The sequence below is a fragment of the Leucopleurus acutus genome, assembly GCF_964270905.1.
Source record: "Leucopleurus acutus genome assembly, chromosome: 16".
Lineage (NCBI taxonomy): Eukaryota > Metazoa > Chordata > Mammalia > Artiodactyla > Delphinidae > Leucopleurus > Leucopleurus acutus.
The window spans coordinates 84,432,618-84,457,395 of NC_139158.1; the positions used below are offsets into that span (position 1 = coordinate 84,432,618).

The window sequence follows — 24,778 nt, forward strand, 5'->3', positions numbered from 1 at the left end:
TTGAGCTGCATGAGCTGCTTGTAAATTTTGGAGATGAATCCTTTGTCAGTTGCTTCATTTGCAAATATTTTCTCCCATTTTGAGGGTTGTCTTTTGGTCTTGTTTATGGTTTCCTTTGCTGTGCAAAAGCTTTGAAGTTTCATTAGGTCCCATTTGTTTATTTTTGTTTTTATTTCCATTTCTCTAGGAGGTGGGTCAAAAAGGACCTTGCTGTGATTTATGTCATAGAGTGTCCTGCCTATGTTTTCCTCTAAGACTTTGATAGTTTCTGGCCTTACATTTAGGTCTTTAATCCATTTTGAGCTTATTTTTGTGTATGGTGTTAGGGAGTGATCTAATCTCATACTTTTACATGTACCTGTCCAGTTTTCCCAGCACCACTTATTGAAGAGGCTGTCCTTTCTCCACTGTACATTCCTGCCTCCTTTATCAAAGATAAGGTGACCCTATGTGCATGGGTTTATCTCTGGGCTTTCTATCCTGTTCCATTGATCTATCTTTCTGTTTTTGTGCCAGTACCATACTGTCTTGATTACTGTAGCTTTGTAGTATAGTCTGAAGTCAGGGAGCCTGATTCCTCCAGCTCCGTTTTTCATTCTCAAGATTCCTTTGGCTATTCGGGGTCTTTTGTGTTTCCATACAAATTGTGAAATTTTTTGTTCTCGTTCTCTGAAAAATGCCAGTGGTAGTTTGATAGGGATTGCACTGAATCTATAGATTGCTTTGGGTAGTCGAGTCATTTTCACAATGTTGATTCTTCCAATCCAAGAACATGGTATATCTCTCCATCTATTTGTATCATCTTTAATTGCTTTCATCAGTGTCTTATAGTTTTCTGCACACAGGTCTTTTGTCTCCTTAGGTAGGTTTCTTCCTAGATATTTTATTCTTTTTGTTGCAGTCGTAAATGGGAGTGTTTTCTTGATTTCGCTTTCAGATTTTTCATCATTAGTGTGTAGGAACGCCAGAGATTTCTGTGCATTAATTTTGTATCCTGCTACTTTACCAAATTCATTGATTAGCTCTAGTAGTTTTCTGGTAGCATCTTTAGGGCTCTCTATGTATAGTATCATGTCATCTGCAAACAGTGACAGCTTTACTTCTTCTTTTCCGATTTGGATTCCTTTTATTTCCTGATTGCTGTGGCTGATTGCTGTGGCTAAAACTTCCAAAACTATGTTGAATAAGAGTGGTAAGAGTGGGCAACCTTGTCTTGCTCCTGATCTTAGTGAAATGGTTTTTCACCATTGAGGATGATGTTGGCTGTGGGCTTGTCATATATGGCCCTTATTATGTTGAGGAAAGTTCCCTCTATGCCTTCTTTCTGCAGGGTTTTTATCATAAATGGGTGTTGAATTTTGTCAAAAGCTTTCTCTGCATCTACTGAGATGATCATATGGTTTTTCTCCTTCAATTTGTTAATATGGCATATCACATTGATAGATTTGCATATATTGAAGAATCCTTGCATTCCTGGAATAAACCCCACTTGATCATTTTGTATGATCCTTTTAATGTGCTGTTGGATTCTGTTTGCTAGTAGTTTGTTGAGGATTTTTGCATCTGTGTTCATCAGTGATATTGACCTGTAGTTTTCTTTCTTTGTGACATCCTTGTCTGGTTTTGGTATCAAGGTGATGGTGGCCTCGTAGAAGGAATTTGGGAATGTTCCTCCCTCTGCTATATTTTGGAAAAGTTTGAGGAGGACAGGTGTTAGCACTTCTCTAAATGTTTGATAGAATTCGCCTGTGAAGCCATCTGGTCCAGGGATTTTGTTTGTTGGAAGATTTTTAATCACAGTTTCAATTTCAGTGCTTGTGATTGGTCTGTTCATATTTTCTATTTCTTCCTGATTCAGTCTTGGCAGGTTGTGCCTTTCTAAGAATTTGTCCATTTCTTCCAGGTTGTCCATTTTATTGGCATAGAGTTGCTTGTAGTAATCTCTCATGATCTTTTGTATTTCTGCAGTGTCAGTTGTTACTTCTCCTTTTCATTTCTAATTCTATTGATTTGAGTCTTCTCCCTTTTTTTCTTGATGAGTCTGGCTAATGGTTTGTCTATTTTGTTTATCTTCTCAAAGAACCAGCTTTTAGTTTTATTGATCTTTGCTATGGTGTCCTTTATTTCTTTTTCATTTCTTTCTGATCTGATTTTTATGATTTCTTTCCTTCTGCTAACTTTGGGGTTTTATTGTTCTTCTTTTTCTAATTGCTTTAGGTGCAAGGTTAGGTTGTTTATTCGAGATGTTTTCTGCTTCTTAAGGTGGGCTTGTATTGCTATAAACTTCCCTCTTAGAACTGCTTTTGCTGCATCCCATAGGTTTTGGGTCATTGTGTCTCCATTGTCATTTGTTTCTAGGTATTTTTAAATTTCCTCTTTGATTTCTTCAGTGATCACTCCATTATTAAGTAGTGTATTGTTTAGCCTCCATGTGTTTGTATTTTTTACTGATCTTTTCCTGTAATTGATATCTAGTCTCATGGCGTTGTGGTCGGAAAAGATACTTGATACAATTTCAATTTTCTTAAATTTACCAAGGCTTGACTTGTGACCCAAGATATGATCTATCCTGGAGAATGTTCCATGAGCACTTGAGAAAAATGTGTATTCTGTTTTTGGATGGAGTGTCCTATAAATATCAATTAAGTCCATCTTGTTTAATGTATCATTTAAAGCTTGTGTTTCCTTATTTATTTTCATTTTCGATGATCTGTCCATTGGAGAAAGTGGAGTGTTAAAGTCCCCTACTATGAATGTGTTACTGTGGATTTCCCCTTTTTGTGGCTGTTAGTATTTGCCTTATGTATTGAGGTGCTCCTATGTTGGGTGCATAAATATTTACAATTGTTGTGTCTTCTTCTTGGATCAATCCCTTGATCATTATGTAGTGTCTTTCTTTGTCTCTTCTAATAGTCTTTATTTTAAAGTCTATTTTGTCTGATATGAGAATTGCTACTCCAGCTTTCTTTTGGTTTCCATTTGCATGGAATATCTTTTTCCATCCCCTTACTTTCAGTCTGTATGTGTCTCTAGGTCTGAAGTGGGTCTCTTGTAGACAGCATACATACAGGTCTTGTTTTTGTATCCATTCAGGCAATCTGTGTCTTTTGGTGGGAGCATTTAGTCCATTTACATTTAAGGTAATTATCGATATGTATGTTCCTATTCCCATTTTCTAAATTGTTTTGGGTTCGTTATTATAGGTCTTTTCCTTCTCTTGTGTTTCTTGCCTAGAGAAGTTCCTTTAGTATTTGTTGTAAAGCTGGTTTGGTGGTGTTGAACTCTCTCAGCTTTTGTTTGTCTGTAAAGGTTTTAATTTCTCCCTCAAATCTGAATGAGATCCTTGCTGGGTAGAGTAATCTTGGTTGCAGGTTTTTCTCCTTCATCACTTTCAGTATGTCCTGCCACTGTCCTCTGGCTTGCAGAGTTTCTGCTGAAAGATCAGCTGTTAACCTTATGGGGATTCCCTTGGGTGTTATTTGTTGTTTTTCCCTTGCTGCTTTTAATATGCTTTCTTTGTATTTAATTTTTGACAGTTTGATTAATATGTGTCTTGGTGTATTTCTCCTTGGATATATCCTGTATGGGACTCTCTGTGCTTCCTGGACTTGATTAACTATTTCCTTTCCCATATTAGGGAAGTTTTCAACTATAATCTCTTCAAATATTTTCTCAGTCCCTTTCTTTTTCTCTTCTTCTTCTGGAACCCCTATAATTCGAATGTTGGTGCGTTTAATGTTGTCCCAGAGGTCTCTGAGACTGTCCTCAGTTCTTTTCCTTCTTTTTTCTTTATTCTGCTCTGCAGTAGTTATTTCCACTATTTTATCTTCCAGGTCACTTATCCGTTCTTCTGCCTCAGTTATTCTGCTATTGATCCCATCTAGAGTCTTTTTCATTTCATTTATTGTGTTGTTTATCATGGTTTGTTTCATCTGTAGTTCTCCTAGGTCCTTGTTAACTGTTTCTTGCATTTTGTCCATTCTATATCCAAGATTTTGGATCATCTTTACTATCATTATTCTGAATTCTTTTTCAGGTAGACGCCTATTTCCTCTTCATTTGTTAGGTCTGGTGCGTTTTTATTTTGCTCCTTCATCTGCTGTCTTCTCATTTTGCTATCTTACTGTGTTTGGGGTCTCCTTTTTGCATGCTGCAGGTTCGTAGTTCCCGTTGTTTTTGATGTCTGTCCCCAGTGGCTAAGGTTGGTTCAGTGGGTTGTGTAGGCTTCCTGGTGGAGGGGACTAGTGCCTGTGTTCTGGTGGATGAGGCTGGATCTTGTCTCTCTAGTGGGCAGGTCCACAGCTGGTGGTGTGTTTTGGGGTGTCTGTGGACTTATTATGATTTTAGGCAGCCTCTCTGCTAATGGGTGGGGTTGTGTTTCTGTCTTGCTAGTTGTTTGGCATAGGGTGTCCAGCACTGTATCTTGCTGGTTGTTGAGTGAAGCTGGGTGCTGGTGTTGAGATGGAGATCTCTGGGAGATTTTCCCCGTTTGATATTATGTATTATGTGGAGCTGGGAGGTCTCTTGTTGACCAGTGTCCTGAAGTTGGCTCTCCCCCCTCCGAGGCACAGCACTGACTCCTGGCTGCAGCTCCAAGATCCTTTCATCCACACGGAAAAAGAGGAAAAGGGGAAAAAGTCATAGATCTTGCTCTCAAAGTCCACCTCCTCAATTTGGGATGATTTGTTGTCTATGCAGGCATTCCACAGATGCAGGGTACATGAAGTTGATTGTGGAGCTTTAATCCGCTGCTTCTGAGGCTGCTGGGAGAGATTTCCCTTTCTCTTCTTTGTTCTCACAGCTCCCAGCGGCTCAGCTTTGGATTTGGCCCCTCTCTGCGTGTATGTCGCTGGAGGGCGTCTGTTTTTGCTCACACAGGACGGGGTTAAAGGAACCGCTGATTTGGGGGCTCTGGCGCACTCAGCCCGGGCGGGGGAGGGAGGGGCACGGCGTGCGGGGCGGGCCTGCGGCGGCAGAGGCCGGCGTGACGTTGCACCAGCCTGAGGCCCGCCGTGTGTTCTCCCGGGGAAGTTGTCCCTGGATCCCAGGAACCTGGCAGTGGCGGGCTGCACAGGCTCCCCGGAAGAGGGGTGTGGATAGTGACGTGCTCGCACACAGGCCCGTTGGTGGCGGCAGCAGCAGCCTTAGCGTCTCCTGCCCCAGAATTGTTACATTTTTAAAAGGTTACATTTGACATGTTTAAACAAGTACCTACATGATACCCTCAAATTTACCTTTTTGAGCTAAAACATTTACTGTATAGCCCTTTAAAAAAGAGTTTGCCAACTCCTGGTCTAAAAACTTTTTTTAACTTTTAAATAAATATATAATAGAAAATGTTGAATTACACAGAACAAACAGTTAATTTTGTTTCTAAATAAGCTTGAAATTTTAATAAATCTGTTACAAATTTCAGACTCATAAGCTCACACTGACAGTAGTTATTTGACGTGCGTAGAATGCACATCAAGTTAGGTAAAACTAACACAGGCCCTGTTGGTATTAAAGGCACATGTGTCATTAGTGTGACAGTGAAACACACTTGGTCCAACTTCCGTTTATTTCAAATTACTGCTATCACAGCATAAACCAAAATTATATTATCTACAGTTCAAGATAGTACAACATATAGATCTCATTCAACACATTTGTATTCCTGAAAAAAATATTGAGTTATTTCCCTCTAGATGTTGTTTTAGAATATTTCCATTGGCTCTTTTGACCTAATATGTTCTTTTGTTTTGTTTTGTTTTTTGCGGTACGCAGGCCCCTCACTGTTGTGGCCTCTCCTGTTGCGGAGCACAGGCTCCGGACGCACAGGCTCAGCGGCCATGGCTCACGGGCCCAGCCACTCCGTGGCATGTGGGATCCTCCCAGACCGGGGCACGAACCCGTGTCCCCTGCATCAGTAGGCGGACTCTCAACCACTGCACCACCAGGGAAGCCCCTTGACCTAATATGTTTTTAAAAAACAGAAACTAACCATTACAAATACGACATCGTCTTTGGTAATGCAGCCTGTGTACCTCTGATTTGCCTACACAATTCTTCAAAGGTGCCAATAAAAAAGAAATCCATATGATTCTACATGACTGCTTTAAAAACAGATAGATACCATTTTTAAGTACAAGGAGAGGGTTCATTTCTTACCTTTGTATATAGAGCTGAGCACAGTACATGTCACATAATAGATGGCTCATATGGCTGGTTGACTAATACTTTATCAATTTTAATAGAAATACCAACATTATACGGGATTTGAGGATCTGAAGAGTTTTAGGAGGCACATTGGCCCTCTCTGTACTTAGCAAATTCCTCCCTAGAAACACTACATCTGTTCACTCACTTATTCACACTGTGCAAGCCTGCTTTTCCAGGCACTCTTTTTAGGTTCTGGAAATAGTGATGAACAAGGTAGACAAGGTTCCTGTCCCCATAGAATTTTTGAAGTATACTGTACAAGAAGAAAGGAGTAGGAAATAAGAGTGAAGAAAGAGGCAGAGGCTAGCTCATGTACGGCCTTTTAGGCCATGATATAAAGGTTGGGTTTTACGGGCACAGAAAACCTCTGGAGAGGTTCTTTGTTGTTGTTTTTTAATTCAGGTGAAAAGGAGATAACATGAAACTAACAGTGTTAAAGAATACAGTTCAGTGGCATTTAATACATTCACAAAGTCATACGGCCACCACTTCTGTCTAGTTCCAGAACATTTTCATCACACCCGAAGAAGACCCCATGCCCTTTAGGTAGCTACTCCTCGTTCTCCCCTTACCAAACACTAACCTGCTTTCTGATTCTATGAATTTATAATTCCTGGAGATTACATGTAAATTGAATCATATGTGACCTTTTGTGTCTATTTTCTTTCACTTAGCCTAATGCTTTTGAGATTCATTCACACTGTAACATTAATCAATACTTCCTTCCTCTTACGGCTGAAAAATATTCCATTGCATAGATTTACTACATGTTTGTTTATCTGATGGCCATTTGGGCTGTTTCCACCTTTTAGCTATTGTGAATAGTGCTATTGTGGACATTGTTTTGCAAAAGTATTTGTTAAATATCTGTTTTCAATCCTTTTGGGTATATAACTAAGAGTGGAATTGCTGAGTCATATGATAATTCCTTGTCTAATTTTTTTTTAATTGTACAATTTTTCTTCTTTTAAAAAATTTATTTTATTTTTGGCTGCACTGGCTTCTTCGTTGCTGTGCACGGGCTTTCTCTAGTCGCGGCGAGCAGGGGCTACTCTTTGTTGCGATGTGCGGGCTTCTCATTGCAGTAGCTTCTCTTGTTGCAGAGCACAGGCCCTAGGCGTGCGGGCTTCAGTAGTTGTGGCGCCCAGGCTCAGTAGTTGTGGCTCGCAGGCTCTAGAGCGCAGGCTCAGTAGTTGTGGCGCATGGGCTTAGTTGCTCCATGGCATCTGGGATCTTCCCAGACCAGGGATCGAACCCATGTCCCCTGAATTGGCAGGCGGATTCTTAACCACTGCACCACCAGGGAAGCCCCCTTGCTTAACTTTTTGAGGAACCACCAAATTGTTTTCCAGAGTGGCTGCATTATTCTACATTCCCCCAGAAATGCACAAGCGTTCCAATTCCTGCACATCCTTGCCAACACTTACTTTCTGTTTTTTTGATTCTAACCATCCTAGCGGGTATAAAGTTGGGATCTCATTATGGTTTTGACTTCCATTTTCCTAATGACTAATGATGCTCAGTATATGTTCATGTGTTTGTTGGACATTGGTATGTCTTCTCTGGAGAACTGTTTATCCAGTCCTTTGCCCATATATTTTAATCAGATTGTCATTTTGTTGTTGAGCTGTAAGTATTTTTTGTATATTTTGGATACTAGACCCTAATGAGATATATGATTTGCAAATATTTTCTCCCATTCTGTAGGTTGTTCTTTTTTCCTTTCATGAAAGTATTCTTTGATGCACAAAAGTCCTTTTTTAAAAAAATATTTTGATGAAGTCCAAATTACATTTTTTTCTGTTGCTGGTGTTTTTGGTGTCATATCTAACAATCCATTGCCAAATCCAAGGTCATGAAGATTTACTATGTTTTTTTCCTACGGGTTTTATAGTTTTAGCTCTTACTGTTAGGTTTTTGATCCATTTAACGTTAATTCTTATATATGGTGTAAGGTGAGGTGGATGAGTCCAGTTTTATTGTTTGGCATGTGGCTATCCAGTTGTCCCATAACCATTGGTTGAAGAGACTATTATTTCTCCACCAAATGGTCTTGGCACCCTTGCCAAGGTTTCCAGGCACCACCTTGAAACTCAACTGACCATAGATGAATAGGATTTTTGCTAGACTCTCAATTCTATTTCATTGCTCTGTTATGTCTATCCTTCTGTAGGTACCATACTGTTTTCATTTAGCTTTGTAGTAAGTATGAAATTGGGAACTGTGAGTCCTCCAACTTTATCATTCTTTTATCAACGTTGTTTTGCTATGTTGGGTCCCTTCCATTTCTGTGTGATTTTTAGGATTGGCTTTTTCATTTCTGCAGAAAGGGCTTGGAATTTTGATAGGGATTGCATTAAATGTGTAGACTGCTTGAGAGAGTATTGCCATTTAACAGTGTTAAGTCTTGCAGTCGGATGGGATGACCATGGGATGTCTTTTCCACTTACTTAGGTCTTCTTTCTTTCAATAATGTTTTGTAGTTTTCAGTGTTCAGATCTTTCAACTCCTTCATTAAATATACTCCTTTTAATATGCTTCTGGATTCAGTTTGCTAGTATTTCGTTGAAGATTTTACATTTATATTCATAAGGGATATTGGTCTGTAATTTTCTTGTGACGTCTTTATCTGACTTTGGTAGCAAGGTATTGCTGGCCTCATAGAATGAGTTAGGAATGTTCCCTCTTCTGTTTTCTGGAAGTATTTGAGAAGGACTGGTATTAGTTCTTCTTTAAATGTTCCGTAGAATTCTTTGCTGGGAGGTTTTTGATTACTGATTAAATCTCTTTACTTGTTGTAAGTCTGTTCAGATTGTCTGTTTCTTCTTGAATCAGTTTTGGTAGTGTTTCTAAGAATTCATCCATTTCATACAAGCTGTCTAATTTGTTGGCATACAGTCGTTCATAATTCTCTTGTAATCCTGTTTTTGTAAGGTCAGTAGTAATATTCCCAATTTTCATTTCTGATTTTAGAAAGTTTAGTCTTCTGTTGCTCTTAGGCAATCTAACTAATGTTTTATCAATTTTCTTGATCTTTTCAAAGAATCAACTTTTTTCCCCCTTTCTAAATTTAGTTTATTTTAAAATTTGCTATTTTGTTCATCTTGGATTTTTGGCGTTGATTTTGATTTCTTAAAATATTGCATTAAGATATTATTTATCTTGACTGATGAATTTTTTTGGCATCCCCTTCAAATTGTGCCCCCAAGGCAAGTGCCTCATTTGTCACCTTAGTCTTGGCCCTGGGGACTGAAGCTGTAGTTGGAGGGAGGGAGGTTAGATCTGGGGGAGGGGGGAATTGGGGGTGGGAGACAGCAGTGGAAGCGGGGGGAGGCAGAGCCACCAAAAGACTTCCTTAGATTCTCTGCTTAGATGACTTCCTCAAGTCAAAGTTGGGATAACTTCCATGAGTTTGCTCATGAAGCCCCATGGCTCAGATTTGCAGTACTCCAGGAGGTGTCTTCCAGATTTTCTCCTTTTAGGGTTCCATTTCCAAGGACCTCAGACCTAGATAGGAGGGGGTTATACGCGAACACTGACATCACGTTTCCCAAAGGACACATGGGTTTTGTGCAAACTTGGCCTTGGGCTGCCGACAATATTGACCCCATGGTTCAGGGCTGTTCAACCAAAGGGAGGCGATGGTGGGGGAAGAGGGCAAAGGTCTAGAGAGGACCCAGTCTCAGAGCAAGTACCTCCCTCTCCTCACCCCAGGCCTTCCTTTTCTTCTCCCTGTCCCACTCAAGTGGCCCTTGGCCAGTTCCAGCTTCCAGACAGGACTCCTGGTTGGAGCCCTGGGGGTGAGTGAAGGGAAGGCAGCCAGCTCGGAGCCATGCCTATGCCTCCCACCATGTGTGTGCCCACGGGTTGTCGCCTACTTGCTGACTGAGAAGTGATCTGTCTCATCTCTTGGAGCGAGGGCGGAGGGAGGAGAGGTGCAGGTAAAACCCAGGTCTTTATTAGCCATAAGACCGGCAAAGATGGTCCTGGGAGGGAGGAGGGGGCCTCAGCCTGGCAAAGGAAGAGTCATGATGTGTGGGATGGACATAATAGCTCAGTCTCCCTAAGGAGGCTGTGAGGAGAGAAAAGTGGGCAGGGCAGGCAGGCTCTGTGTCATCTGGGGTGTCAGTCAGGGTCCTGGCAGGAGATAAAAGACCCACTCAGCTGTCTGTGTTTGCATCACTAAGACTTAATGAAGAACTTTCAAAGAATCAGCTTTTGGTTTTATTTATTTTCTGTTTTCTATTCTTTTTTAAAAAAAACTCTAATATCTATTATTTCCTTCCTTCTGACAGCTTTGGGTGTAGTTTGCTCTTTTCCTAGTTCTTTAAAGTTATAAAGTTAGGTTATTAATTTGAGATCTTTCTTCATTTTTAATGTGTATAAACGTACAGCTGTAAATTTCTCTGAGCACTGCTTTGAATATGTTGCATTTTCATTTGTCCCCAAGTATTTTCTAATTTCCTTTGTGATTTCTTCTTTGACCCATTGGTTAAGAATGTATTTTCACTGGAGAGTTTTACATACGGAGTCAGAAGCATGGTATGATTTATGATTTAGCAAGAACATATTGGCTGCTAAGTGCATAAAGGGTTGTAAAAAGGCAAGTATGAACACTGGAAAGCAATCTAGGAGGCTGTTGAAATTGTCTATGTGAGAAATGATGTTGACACTGTCAAAGGTAGTGACAGTGGAAGTGACAGAAAGTATACATATGTAGAACATATTTTTGGCAGTACAGTCTGCAGGACTTGTTGATTGATTAACTGGCCAAAAGAAACGGAGCAATCAGGAATTACTTCTAGGTTTTGGCTTGAACAGTTGGGTGGATAAAAGTGACATTTACTGAGATGGAAGGACAGGTTTATTTTTTCTTTTCTCTGGTGGTGAGAGGGACTGCTGCTGAGAGAGAAATCGAGTTGTTTGGAGAATTGAGATGTTTATTAAAACTATCAATAAAGTAGTGTATATGACATTCTAAAGTGAAGGTCAGCATGTTTCTACATTTGGAAGTCATCAATACAAAGATGAAATTACCTAAGGAGAAGGTATAGATTGAAGTGATAGACTAGGATTGAGCCCCCTATTAAGGGAAGCCAGAAATAAGCCAAGAAAGGGTGGAAAATATGTGCCGGCCAAGGGGGTTTTTAACTGTGGAATGGTACTGAGAAGCTGCGTGAGAAGTACACAGAGATAAGATTTGGTAAAATAACTGGTGATTTTGATAAAAGCTATCTCAGTGAAATTGTAGGGACAGAAGCTGGACTGAGGGGAGGTAGGTAAGGGGCAAATAAGAAGTGGGTTGAGATAGTAACTCGCGAAAATTCTTTTGATACGTTCTGTGTGAGGGTGAGTAGAGAATTACATAGGGAGGGCAGCAGTTAAAGAGGAACTTGTTGTCAAAGTCCTTTTTAAAAAATAAAAATAAGTAAAAATAAGTGTGGGCTATACACATCAGTAGAGAGAAGTCAGACAACAGGATTCAGAGCACTAGCCAGGGGTATTAGATTGTCCTGAAATAATGAGGCTATTCTGCCATTGGAACATGTGAGAAATCAGAAATGCCAGTATTGATGCAGGTAACATGTTAGATTTTAGGGAGAAGAGATGAGGAAAGTATGAGGTAAGTCCATCCCCTAAAAGGCAAAGAATTAAGGAGGTACTGATATACAGTAATACTCTGGAAACACGGTGAAGGCAGTTGAACAGGGCAGAATAAGGATTACTGAGCAATGCTGTGTAGCCACTTGAAATAGGTAGTCATAGGGCTTCCCTGGTGGCACAGTGGTGGAGAGTCCACCTGCCGATGCAGGGGACATGGGTTCGTGCCCCGGTCTGGGAAGATCCCACATGCCGCGGAGCGGCTGGGCCTATGAGCCATGGCTGCTGAGCCTGCGCGTCCGGAGCCTGTGCTCTGCAACGGGAGAGGCCACAACCGTGAGAGGCCCGCGTCCCGCAAAAAAAAAAAAAAAAGGAAAGAAATATGTAGTCATAAATTTAAACCTTGATTATACTTCTCAAGTGGTGTTCAGGTTGTGGAATGAGGGGTATGAACTAGTGGATAAAGCTGAGGAGAGGAGAGAGGGCAAGAGACTTATTTTGGACTAAGGACTCTAGAATCGGTAAGGAAAGAAGGACAGACAAGAAGGGTAACTAACAGGCAATAGCAGAAGAGTGGTGGAGTAAACAGCCTGGGACTACTCTAGAAAGCAGGCTGGGGTGATGATGTTTGAAGTTGAGATTCAGGGCACAACTATGGTCATGACAGGGTCACAGCAGAACGGTTTAAAGAGCTGGGAGGAAGTAGGAACCTGGGTAGGATTACACATACAGCACAGTATAGGAATTAGTATAATGTATTATTTAGGAGTCTTGGAAGTCTGGCCAAGGATGAGGCAAACAAGGATGTGTGTCACGATGGGATTGATTCTAAAGAAGTCTCACAGGGCAACATGGAGTTTCAACGCCTGAGTAGTAGTTAATATTACAGCAGACCTGTCACTGTTTCTTGACATAGAATCCCTGCTACCATATCAATCAATCAGTAAATCTTAGCTGATGCTAGCAATGGGATAAAGCTAAGATGTGAAGGGTCTTCCTTTGCTTATCTAGACTAAGCAGCCTGTACCACTGTATTTAAATACCGGTAATATCCAAATACTCTGCTACCATGAAGCAGGTAAGTGCGACAGTGAGTGAGGCTGCGTGGTGGTACACTTCAGATGTCTGATTGATTGGAGGATATTTTGCTTGATCCAATGTTCATAAAACAGGAAAATGACTTATAAAGTAAAATAATTGTATAAAATCCCAGTGACAGCATTTATTTCAACTTTATTATATCTTTAAAGCAAATAAATGTATATTCATTTTTATACATTAATCTAGCAAAATATATTATTACAATGAACACTAGGGCTTAAAAAGTACTTGTCAAAACAGCCTGCTGCGAGTTAATACCATTTTAATTCTAGATAGACATGTTAACTATTTTAGGCTAGTTAGTGCCTTCTAATACAATGGAGCCATAACTGAATAAATATACTCTCCAACAGTGTGCTGAAAGTAGTGATTTACACTCAGGGAAGCATTTTAAATCAGACTCCTCCCCCTTCTATGCATCACTAAATTTTTATTACTTGTAGTATATTCTGAACTAGTAAAGTTTAATAATACTTTAGTTCAGACTTTTAAAATATATTTGATATGATAATTTTAGTTTATTAGTTTATGAGTATAGTTAACTTGGCAATATTTGTCTCCTGCAACTATTACTATTAAAAACAAGCCAATTTCTTTTACTGATTGGTTTCCCAAAGCTTTCTAAAAAAAATAGTATTGTACAGACAAAAGTCTTTGGGTCTCAAGAGTCATGTTATAGTGACTGTAGGTTCTTTCTCATCCATTAGAGGACATTTCTTTGAATTTAGAGGTTCCTACAAAGGTACTCTTGCCTGGGTGACATGTATTTTCTTTGTAGAGCTACTCTGGTATTCCCCAGCTATACACACAAAGGAATAACTGGATAAAACTTGTTGATAACAACTAGACATCACACATTGTTTCTTTCATGAGCCATGAATAATGACATCAATCCTCTGCGTACATTAAGAAGCTGCTCTTCTTGCTATGGCCAAGAAAAAAAAAAATCACACTTTGGTAGTTTTACAGTGAAACTTTAAAACAGTAAAAAAAAAAAAAAATCAAGATATTAGATACTATGAATAAAGATATTATGTATCAGTGTTCATTCTATCCAGTTCACCAGGGTCCATTCCTAGATCTCTACAGAATTATGTGCTTATTACTGATATTTTAGATCTATTTAGATGAATTTAGATGATCAGTTGCGAGAAGACCTCATCTTTTAAACCCCAAATCAATGAAATTTATTTTTTACTTTCTTCCTTTAAATATTAAATCTATAGTCTGGAGAAGAACTTCAGCAAGAATCAGTCTAGTTAGTTAGCTTATGTGCTTTAAGCTGAACTGGCTTAGCCACACATCCTGATCCTCTGCTATATATCAGCATGCTGGTTCTATTAAAATTTAATAAAAGTGTATTAAAATATCCTGTATCAAAGATTAGTACTAAAATACATATAGAAATGCCTCCACCTTTGAGAAAACACCAAAGGCATGTTCACTTGGAGAAGTACCTTTAGACACCTTCCCCCCTCCCCAACCCCTGATTGCAGTTGCTGGTCTACTAGACCTTTGGAAAGCCAGCTACTTTAATCCCCAAATCTAAGGAAATGACGTCTTGTCCAAGTAGACAATAGTTCTTTCTGGGTAGTTCTCCCTGACACAGGACTTCAGAAGACACATCAGGACTGTTGCAGTGCATCGTACTTAGATGCATACAAAGAAATCATGCTTCTAGCTTATTTTTAAATTTCTAAATCCATCTTTTCTTAGGAGACGGACTCATTATTTAAATCACCCCTATTTTTCTACTGTAAATTTGCTCCCATTTTAATTTTAAAAACTTAAAGAACTAAGCCCCAGTGGGGCTAAAACTGGCTTCTCTCAATCCAAAAAGACAGAAGAAAAACCTGCGGAAGAATTTCCCATTTAAATATATAAAAGCATGACTGATCATTCCATTTGAAAAACCCAAACTAGATAGCTGATTTACCATTTCCTTAAGAAGTCTGTCTTGCAGCATTTTCATGTTTTCTTTCATCAAACACATCTGTGAATAAATAATTTCCCCCATGAAATTTACTATAAAATTTTCACAGCAAAAAGACAAGTTAGACTGACTAATATTGAGATTATATATAAAAATATAAAATTTATACCTCAGATGTAAAAATAGTTTCTTCATAATCAGTGTTGTAGAAGACATTCTTTTCCAATGAAGCTTTTAAAAGGTGAAGTCTAACAAATAGAATAATGAAAGTTACCTTTGTATTTTAGTTAACAAATTAAATTGCTATAATATAGTATATATAATTTTAAACTATTATAATAAAATCTAACGTTATAGATTCTAATCATTAAGAATGTCATACTAACCTCTGCTGTTCACTTTTATGATAGGCACTGAACTTCTGAAATACCTTTTCCCAAAAGCCCTAAATTTCAAAATACAAAACTGATTATAGTAAATTATGACTAAAAATTAAAACTTAGCAGAATTTACTATATTTATATTATTCCTAATTTTAAAAACTTGGCTATATGCTAAGAATATTGCAGATGTCCTATACTCTTTCGGCTAAAAAAAAAATTGAAAGCAAACTCTTTCAGACTTTCTCCTTTATTATCGAAGGTATTCATCATAAACTTTATATATATATTTACTGAAGTATAGTTGATTTACAGTGTTTCAGATGTACAGCAAAGTGATTCAGTTATACATACATATATATATATATATATTGTTTTTCAGATTCTTACAAGATATTGAATATAGTTCCCTGTGCTATATAGTAGGTCTTTGTTGTTAATCCATTTTATATATAGTAGTGTGTATCTGTTAATCCCAAATTCCCAATTTATCCCTCCCCCGCATCATAAACTTAAGTCTGTATTTTTAGTGTATGTATATGAAACTAACTAAAAATCTAAGATTAAGTTATGTTCTAAAAAACAAAAACATTTATGGTGTGATCTACAAGCAGAAGGTTAACAGAAGTTTTCCTGAGTGTAGCTCTTTAAAAATGAGGTTTTAAAATTAGTTTTAAACTCTTAAAAGCACAAACCACAAATTCCTTCTCCAAATCTTTTAAAGACTGTGAATCTTTTTCAAAATTCTCCAGCTCCTCTATGATGATGAGTTGGAATTTGTCAAGTTTTTTGATCCTATTAAAGAAACAAAATGAGATTTTTTTTTTTAATGATAGCACTTATAGCACAGCACTTAGAATATTTCAGAAGGGATTTTTAGCACAGACCTATACTCCTGAATCTGATGGTCCACTGTTTTTATATGTTGTTGAGCCGTTTTCCAAGACTGTTTAGTAAAATAATCCATCATTTTGTGGCGGATCTGAAAAATACTCATTTTTAACTTGAAAAATCTTTACAAAATAATAATCTAACCAAGACTACATTAAGGCCAAAGCCTTTTCCATGAAATATAAATACCTAAGAAGAACTTAGAAAAGTGAAAAATTAAAAACTCAGTGATCTCAACTGAAGTGTTAATAAATAAGCTCAGAGCAGGGCCTAGTTCCACCAGGAAGGCTCTGAGTGAGGGTTGGAACTGGTAATTATTTTCATAAGTACATGACATTCTACATTTACAAAAAAGCTAGTGATTATAATTCTCTTCAGGAACACAGCGTAAGAGCCACACTCAAAGTTATTTATTACCATTTTTCATAAAAACATATATTCGCAGCATCAGGGCTTCTCTGTTTAGATGAGACTGACCTTGGATAAATCAAATCAAAACAAAAGAAATATACAGAGTCTTAAATAATTTCAGATTTTACCCATGAAGAGATGAAAAAGGCAAAGAAGAGATAGGGCTGATAACCTGTGCAGAAAAATATCTTAACAGGAGGGCAAAAAGAACTGCCTACTCTAAATATAGGCATGTGAGAAAAAGAGATAGGTGGAGAAAACAATAATAATTAAAAATTATTTTAGAAAGTGTTTTTGTAAACATCACCTCGTTGGAACCTCAGTAACTAAGGATATGTAGGTACAGAACTGGTGAAACAAACAAAGTGAAATGGATTTCTCTGAGGCTGCTCATCCTCTATACTTTAATATAGTACCCTCAACAAGCAGTCACTGCTGTGGAGATTAAAGAATGTATTAAAAAGACTAGGCATGAAAAGAAAATCGTTCAGAAAAAAAAAAAAGAAAATTCACAGAAGACTCAAAATGTTAAACTGAAAAGGAAAATAGGACAAAGAGAACCCATAGAAAAAGAAAGAATACAAGTAATGCACAGATTTTAGAAAAGGAACTGGGCTCATGAGATAATAAGGCTTTTCGCCTAGGAATCATTCCAATTTTTCACCAGTAAATGAGGAAAGGTGAGTTCACGAAGAAGTGTTTTGTTGCCAAAGGGTCAAACTGACAGTCTAGTAGAAAGTGTGCCATATTGTCATGTTATTGGGTGCAAATATAAATCATAATTTAAAGAATGACAACTCACATGAACTTTCCTCCTAAATTCTGTATTGAACTCCTCACACATCGTCCCTATACCTGAAATTTCAGTTTCCCAGTTCTCCCCAGGAATACAAAAGTCATTTGTTGATAATGGAGATAAACTTTCAGACACTAAAAAATGAAGACAATCAGCCAAAATTAAGATATGCATTGTTATAAATTCAGCATTATTTGTCATGAGGCTGCGAACAAATCTATCTTATTTTTAGATTCTATATGTAATCTAAGGATTATAAAATCAAAGACAGACTACTATATTTTTCATCTAAAATATTATTTTGACTTAACTAAAAAAACCTTCTAGCATGGGAATTAAGGCAGAAACAGTAACATTAAAATAGAACATACTTGGACTGATTTTTAAAAAAAACTAGTTCTTAACTACTACATTATTAACCCAAGTATTTAGTGACACACTCATCTATCAGTAAATTCATACTCTAGTAAAACTTGTCTGTGGTAATCAGTGATAGAATGATAAGGGAGATTTATGAGTAAAAAGACCCTTACTATAACATTATTCAGGTAAAGTGAACTTTGTGATAAAGCATTATCCTTCTTGGATTTATACAAAGTTATCTTTACAAAGGAATTTGTTTTGTGAGTAGAACCACTCAAGATCTAAGAAACCATTTTCAAAAATAAATGCATTTTGACATAGGCATTTGCTCTACCTACCTTTCCAAGTGTGATGATCTGCACCTTCTGCTTTAGACACTTTCTTGGGAAGCAAGTTTGCTCTTTCTTCTTCTTCTTCTTCCAATTCTGCTTCACCAGGATTACTTAGATTGTCTTCTATGTACATTCGTTTGCGACTAAGATGTTGTGTAGGGCCTTAGAAACAGTTAAAAAGTAATTAACAGTGCTACAATCTTAATTACAAATACCTAATATATACTTGCTTTTATAAAAAAGGCCTTTGTTTCCATTATCTGTATAGTTTTAGGTAACTGTGCATTAAATTCTATTGTACTTACTTTCATTTTAACATTAACTAAATTGACTTAAAATATATAATTTCCTCAGATGAAATTTTACAGCAGTATTTTGGTGATTAACATGTTTTTTAAAAAGCAAGTCTTTGACTACAAACCTGATACATGAGTGGAGTCATAGGACATGCCACACCATATTTTCCCTCTTCCTTCACTAGACATGGATAATGGAGATGCTGAATGACTTTCCTAAAGTATGTATCAGAAATAGGAAAAAATATTCTGTAATTACTCTTGGATTCACCTTTGACCATCTTTCTCAAACTCTAAAGACAGTAAATTGCAAATGCTATCAATTCTTTTTTTTCAGATTGTTTTGTTTCTATACCTTTTTATGTCTCACACTACCATGCATTTACCTAAATTCTTATGTTAACCTCAATCTTAAATTACAGCAATAGTTTTGAGCTGGCTTTTTTAAACTACTCCTACTTTTCAGTTCTTCCTTATTAGGATTTTGATTTCTTTATTTGAGTCAAGAAATGGGAAGCCATAGAAAAGAAAAGTCTAAACTAGTTCTTTCAAGCTGTATCTTTAAGCCATATCTTTGTCCTCTAACCTTATGTCTTACTGTTTCAATACACAAGTTTGTTGTTACAGTCACATTAGTCTTTTTCCTGTTTTATGAAAATGCATGTCCACTTCCGGTATAGCCTTTCTGTACTTAGGTTACTGCTGCTTCTCCAGTCAGTCTGTATATATGCCAACCTATCCACTTAGGTCCAGGTCAAAACCCAGCCCACTCCAAGCTGTAAAATTCTATCTTAACATTCTGTATTTTATAGGTTATTAAAAGATTTTTGTTGATGGATTGGTGGACTTCTATAGTGGAAAAAAAGCTCACCCAAATTCCTGTATGATCATGAAACCAGAAAGTCCTAATTATAAATATGTCAGTGGTTTAGCAGTGATAGCCTATTTAAGACCATCTCATTTAAAAAATTTCAACTCTTTTTCTATGATCAAACCATCCTACATATTTTAAACATCATATTTTCAGATAATAACCATTGAAAAATACTAAATTATTATAACTATTATTAAAGGCCCATAATCTGATTCTTATAAGAACCAACTTAGTATAAGGAAAGCTTGATGGATACACTACCATATATACCCCTCTTTTGCTTCAAATATGATTTTCATATGTGGAGGTTCAATTTCCATAAATTTTTTCTGAACTGTAACTGCTTACATCTGAATAGCTGTTGCAATTTTTGTATTTCCTGTATAAGTACACTCCTCCCTCAGTATCTGCGGGGCCGATTCGGTTCCGGGACCCTTACAAATATCAAAATCCACTGATGCTACCGTCCCATATATAAAATAGTGATCACAGTTGGTTGAGTCCACAGGTGTGGAACCGATGGATATGGAGGGCCAACTGTACCACAGAATTTACATTGTTTCTATTCACAATGGTATTATTCTTAACTGGGCTATGAATGAACAAGACACACAGAAACCCAAAGGAAGTTAGAAAACTAAAGTAAGAAAAACACAACAACATTAAACCAAACTACTTAAATTTTGATGGAGTAACTCATTCCCTACTAAAACTCAACACCCATTCATAACTGAAAAAAAGGCACTTAAACAATTAGAACTTTAATCTGATAACAAGTATCTACCAAAAACTATCGATAAGCATGCATGCTAGCATGATATCTATTTAGCACTGCTCTACAGGTCATAGTAACCTTACAAATGAAAAGACCATGCAGTATAAGGACTGGAAGAGAAAATGCAAAAATTACCATAAAAAACAGTTTATGATTATCTATATTCAAAATACAAGAGAATCGAGGCAGGCGATTATGAGAGAATTTGCCAAGGGTGTGGGGACATATAAAAATCAATAGTGTTTCTACACAAAAGCAAAAAGTTAAAAATCCAGAAAACAATTGTTTTAAAGTTTTTTTTTTTTTTACATACAGTAAAGAAAAAGGCCCATAAAACACTGCAGAAGTACAACTTTCTTTGTGGAAGATTTGACACAACTTTGTTGGAAATAAGACCAAAAAGTAGAAAAATGAAATATGTCGATGAGAAATCTCAGTAACGATACTGGGAAATGGCAATTCTTCCCTTACACAAACTAATTCTAAATTTTATTGGACAAGTATAGGGCCAAGAGAATTTAGAAGCAGAATGAGATGAGGGTGAGGATGGGGGTGGTGAGACCCCTGTAAGCATAAAACTACACTAATTGAAGCAATGTTGTATTAGCTCGAAGATAGGCACTGTTCTATATTCTACTGGCCAAACAGCTGACCCATGTGGTTGCCAAGGCTGTGACCAAACTGGCATCACAAATGATAGAGAAAGGAGGGGTATCCAATGCATGATGTTGCACTGATTCACTAGCCATATGCAAAGAGGAAGCCTAGGAAGATGGAAAACCTCAAAGTTAAAACTAACATTTGTACAAGAAAGGAAAATATTTTTATGACAATAACTGAGGGAAGGATTTCTTGAAGAACAGAAGATTGGTAAATTTCATTACATCACATTTTGATTTAACTAAGTGAAAGACCGCTACATACTAGAAAAAGAACATCTGCAATGTATATAACCAATAAAGAATTAATCTCCAGAATACAGTAAGAACTCCTACAAATTTATAGGAAAAATCAAACTATGCAATTTAAAAATTGGAAAAAACACAATTTACAAAGTGGCCAAAAAATATGAAAATACTCACTGATGCTGTTAATCTGAAAAATGCAAATTAAAGTCAGACACACTTTACACTCATCAGATGGGCAAAAAACTGTAGAAAAATGCGCACGATCACATAGCATTGTTGGAGAGTGTAAGCTGGTACAACTAATTTATATAGCAAATTTCCAATACCTAATTAAGAGTCAACAGTAAATGGGAAACACAGTGTCTCCTGTAAATGTCCAGCCAATAAATATGTTACAATTAAAATTCCATCTAGCACAGATAGCATCAAAGTAGGTGGGTGGGGATGACCTAAGGTGTTGAGATTTGCAAGATGGGATACTAAAGGGAGAAAGGATTCAAGGAAAGGAGGGATGACAGAGCAATACTGAGAAAGGACCATGGGATGATGGTCTAGTGGGAAATGGTTTCAAATTGTGGTCTGTAGAAATTAAGAGTCTTGCAAAGGTGCTTTTGGGGGGTTATCAGAGAGGGAGGGAGGGAGGTGTGTAGGCGACAGTTTAGACCCATCTGCTTTAAATAGCATAACTGCATTTTTATTTTTATGTTTGGCACACTGAAGGTTTCATATAAGATTCTGTTTGGCAATCAGTTCTGTAGCTTTATCACTACTTCAAAATTCTCCAAATTAAGCCTTCTATACAGCCCAAGCCAAGGAGGTGAGGTGGGTTTTGTAAACTGGTACCAAAGTACAAACAACTTAAAAAAAAAAAAGCAGAATTCAAACTACAAACTACTCCTCATAGACATTATATTTTAATCTACACTCCCTCACTTTGACCCATAATTGATTCCTTTCTCTAATACCTTTTTAAAAGACTTTTGAGCATATGTATGTATTTTATTAATAAGAAATGGTACATATAATAAATGAGCGGCAGAATAAAGACTTTTTCAATATACCATTACGTTAATATTCATGCCATTTAACTATTAAAGTTCCTTTACAAATCTGTAAAGCAAATGCTATAGTCATACTGTTTTCAACTATATTCTTTGTCAGTTTGCTTTGCCAACTTGTGATTTAGTAACTAAAAGGTTACAGACTTCGAGTTATGGTGAAACCGGAAAGAAGCGCCTGTGTTGCAGGAATAAGCCTGTTCCAATCTAGGAAATGTAGTTCTGACATGTAGACAAATACGCAGTACCTCTTTGGAAGTGACTGTTCCTATCACAGAATTCTTATCAGTACTCTGTACTTCTCATACCACTACATCTTTCTCCTGTGTGTATCAGTCTGTTAGTTCACTGAGGCTGTTTTACTTATTGGTAGGTTCCTTCTCTCCCCCAGACCAAACTCAAAACCTTAAATAGACAAGCACTGTACATTTGATTAAGATTAGAGGCAAATGATTTACTCCCTTCAGGTATATCTAATAAAGGAAAAAATATATATACATTATTTCCTTACCAAAAAGAATGATCGTGGAATTGGTGAGCAGCTTTCTCTTGTACATAGTAAGTTCTTCTCACTGTTCTTGGGTGACTTTACTGGACTTCCATCTCCACTGTCTAAGGATTCAGGTGATGAAATTTTTGGATAAGGTGATACTGATTTTGTTATACAGCCATAGTCCTGAGAAAAATCCCCTTCTGTTATTTCCTCTATACCTATATTGCCTCACAAAACACAAACAAAAAGAGATGGCAGGTGTTAATCACTGACATCTTTAGAAATAGTATTATTAAATTCTAAAAAATACAGTAATTTATCAAATCCTCAAATCTTAGCTGTATTTAGAAAGGATAAATGTTCAATAAATCAAGATAAAATTAAGTGTAAAATATTTTTATAAGACTTTGAATAATATTAATGTCTCAATTTAAAACAAAATTGTAACTGTAAGAACTTTCAAAACATTTTCAAACACAAATATCTGTAGTATGGGCTGCACTATAATGATCAACCTAATTATTATCTTGAGTAATTTTGACAGCAGTACTGATATATATTAAAGTCACAGAATCTTATGGTTAGAAATGGCTTGGGAAATCATCTGGTCTACATCCTTTATATATAGATGAGAAAATTCATGGCTGAAGTAAGTCTTAGTATAAATGAATTCTCAGACAGTTTTCAAATCAAATCAGGGCATGTGCATCTGTCTTCTAAGTGTGTGCTTATCTGAGATGACAGTGGTCCCAAGCATTATGAAAATATTCTAGAAAAGAACAAAGTAGCTACTTTAGAGGAAATGTACATTAACTGGTGTTGAATGGTCTTGAATTTTAGCTAAAATGACAGACACTTAGAAATGCTTTAAAATAGCCATAAAGGGAAATGAAAAATATACTAAAAGTAGAAACTTATTCTTATAGTTTCTATACTAGAAAAATATATACATATGCCAGAGCTCCAAAGAATAAATTTTCTCTTTCCCAATTATTTTTAAATAAAAGCAGAACTTCAGTTGTTTATGAAGATAATCCACTACAGCTCCAAAGATTGACCATGATATTCCTTGGAGAATTTTGTCAATGAAATGTAAAAATGAGAAAATAGAAATCCCCATCATTATTTCCCTCTTATTAAATATATTCTGAGCTAAAAACATAAGTGTTTATTCAAGCTTTCACATTATAATTTTTAAGTATACATTAAGTATTTTCTATATTGAAGCATTTGGTCTTTAACTTCCTAACATGTAAAACTTCAGTGTCATAGTAATATTGTTCCCAAGTCTACTTAGCAAAGACCAAGTTACTAGCATTAACTAGTTTAAAAATGAAGTTTTGACTACTGAAAATCTTAAAACATATCCCTCAAAATTAGTCTTCAAATTGTATTTTCACATAATTAGTTATAAAAGAAAGTTACTGAACATTCAACTAAAAGAAAAAAATGATACTGACATCTCATTACTTCTATAGATGACGGACTCCCAGATAAAGTTACAGGAGATAGATCAAGGTTATTATCTCTTATAGTATCTTTCAGTAGAGGTGAGTTTTTCCATTCTTTTGATACATCCTCTTGTGTTTCGGCAGTGAAGGGATTCTGCTGTTTCTTTGGCAGTTTCATGGTTTTGCGTCTGGAATGGATCTTCTCCTAAATGTATTGATATCTTTCAATTATACTCGAATACAAATAACTTATACTTGGACACATAAAACAATTTAATTAAATTACATTGAATTATTTATTAAATGCCTTGTATCACTACATACAGGCATAACAGGGGCCTCAACATGAGTAGTGAAAGACCTTCTAATACACAAGAAAGCATATGACAAATTCACAGGAAAATATTATAGACTATAATAAATATCCTAATAGATACAAATAAAATGCTATAACGGTTCAAAAAAGATGATTTCCAGTTTAGGGAAACCAGAAGGAATTCCCCGATTTCATGGTACTCAACATGCTCAGGAGTTTGTAAAAGAAGATGGCAAGGGAACATACTGAGAGTATGGAGGACGACTGATATGAGCAAAGGTAGCGAGAAGCACAGCTCTTGTTTGGCAGTCACAGGTTATTCTATTTGACTGGTACAGTTCTGTGTATATACTGGGGAAGTGAGAAAATAAGCTTGGAAAGGTATTTCGGTGTTTTGAATGTCTATTTGGAGATTTTCAGGGTTTTCCTTTGAAGAAGGTAAGATGAGAGGTGGCTTGGTAAGATTTACCTAATTATTTCCATAGTAAATTAAAGTAGGAAGCGATAAGAAAATGTGGAGGTAAGTTATGAAGTCCTTAAGTTCTTCCAGGTAAGAGATAACAGAGGGCGATGGAGGTTTAATGATTTAAAATGAGAA

The 24,778-nt window shown here is 36.8% G+C and overlaps 1 protein-coding gene across 1 annotated transcript in view; it reads right to left on the reverse strand.

Moving 5' to 3' along the window:
* Positions 1–13,565: 13,565 nt before the first annotated feature.
* Positions 13,566–24,778, reverse strand: part of SYCP2 (synaptonemal complex protein 2) — a 71,510-nt gene continuing 60,297 nt past the window's right edge. Inside the window, 15 exon segments of the mRNA XM_082857854.1 lie at positions 13,566–13,828; positions 14,840–14,896; positions 15,006–15,084; positions 15,223–15,281; positions 15,912–16,011; positions 16,104–16,198; positions 17,321–17,448; positions 18,016–18,171; positions 18,431–18,521; positions 18,892–18,949; positions 19,450–19,506; positions 19,508–19,613; positions 21,037–21,049; positions 22,432–22,631; positions 23,874–24,069. Of these exon segments, the coding sequence (XP_082713980.1) occupies positions 13,754–13,828; positions 14,840–14,896; positions 15,006–15,084; positions 15,223–15,281; positions 15,912–16,011; positions 16,104–16,198; positions 17,321–17,448; positions 18,016–18,171; positions 18,431–18,521; positions 18,892–18,949; positions 19,450–19,506; positions 19,508–19,613; positions 21,037–21,049; positions 22,432–22,631; positions 23,874–24,069 (1,470 nt within the window). The 3' untranslated portion in view covers positions 13,566–13,753.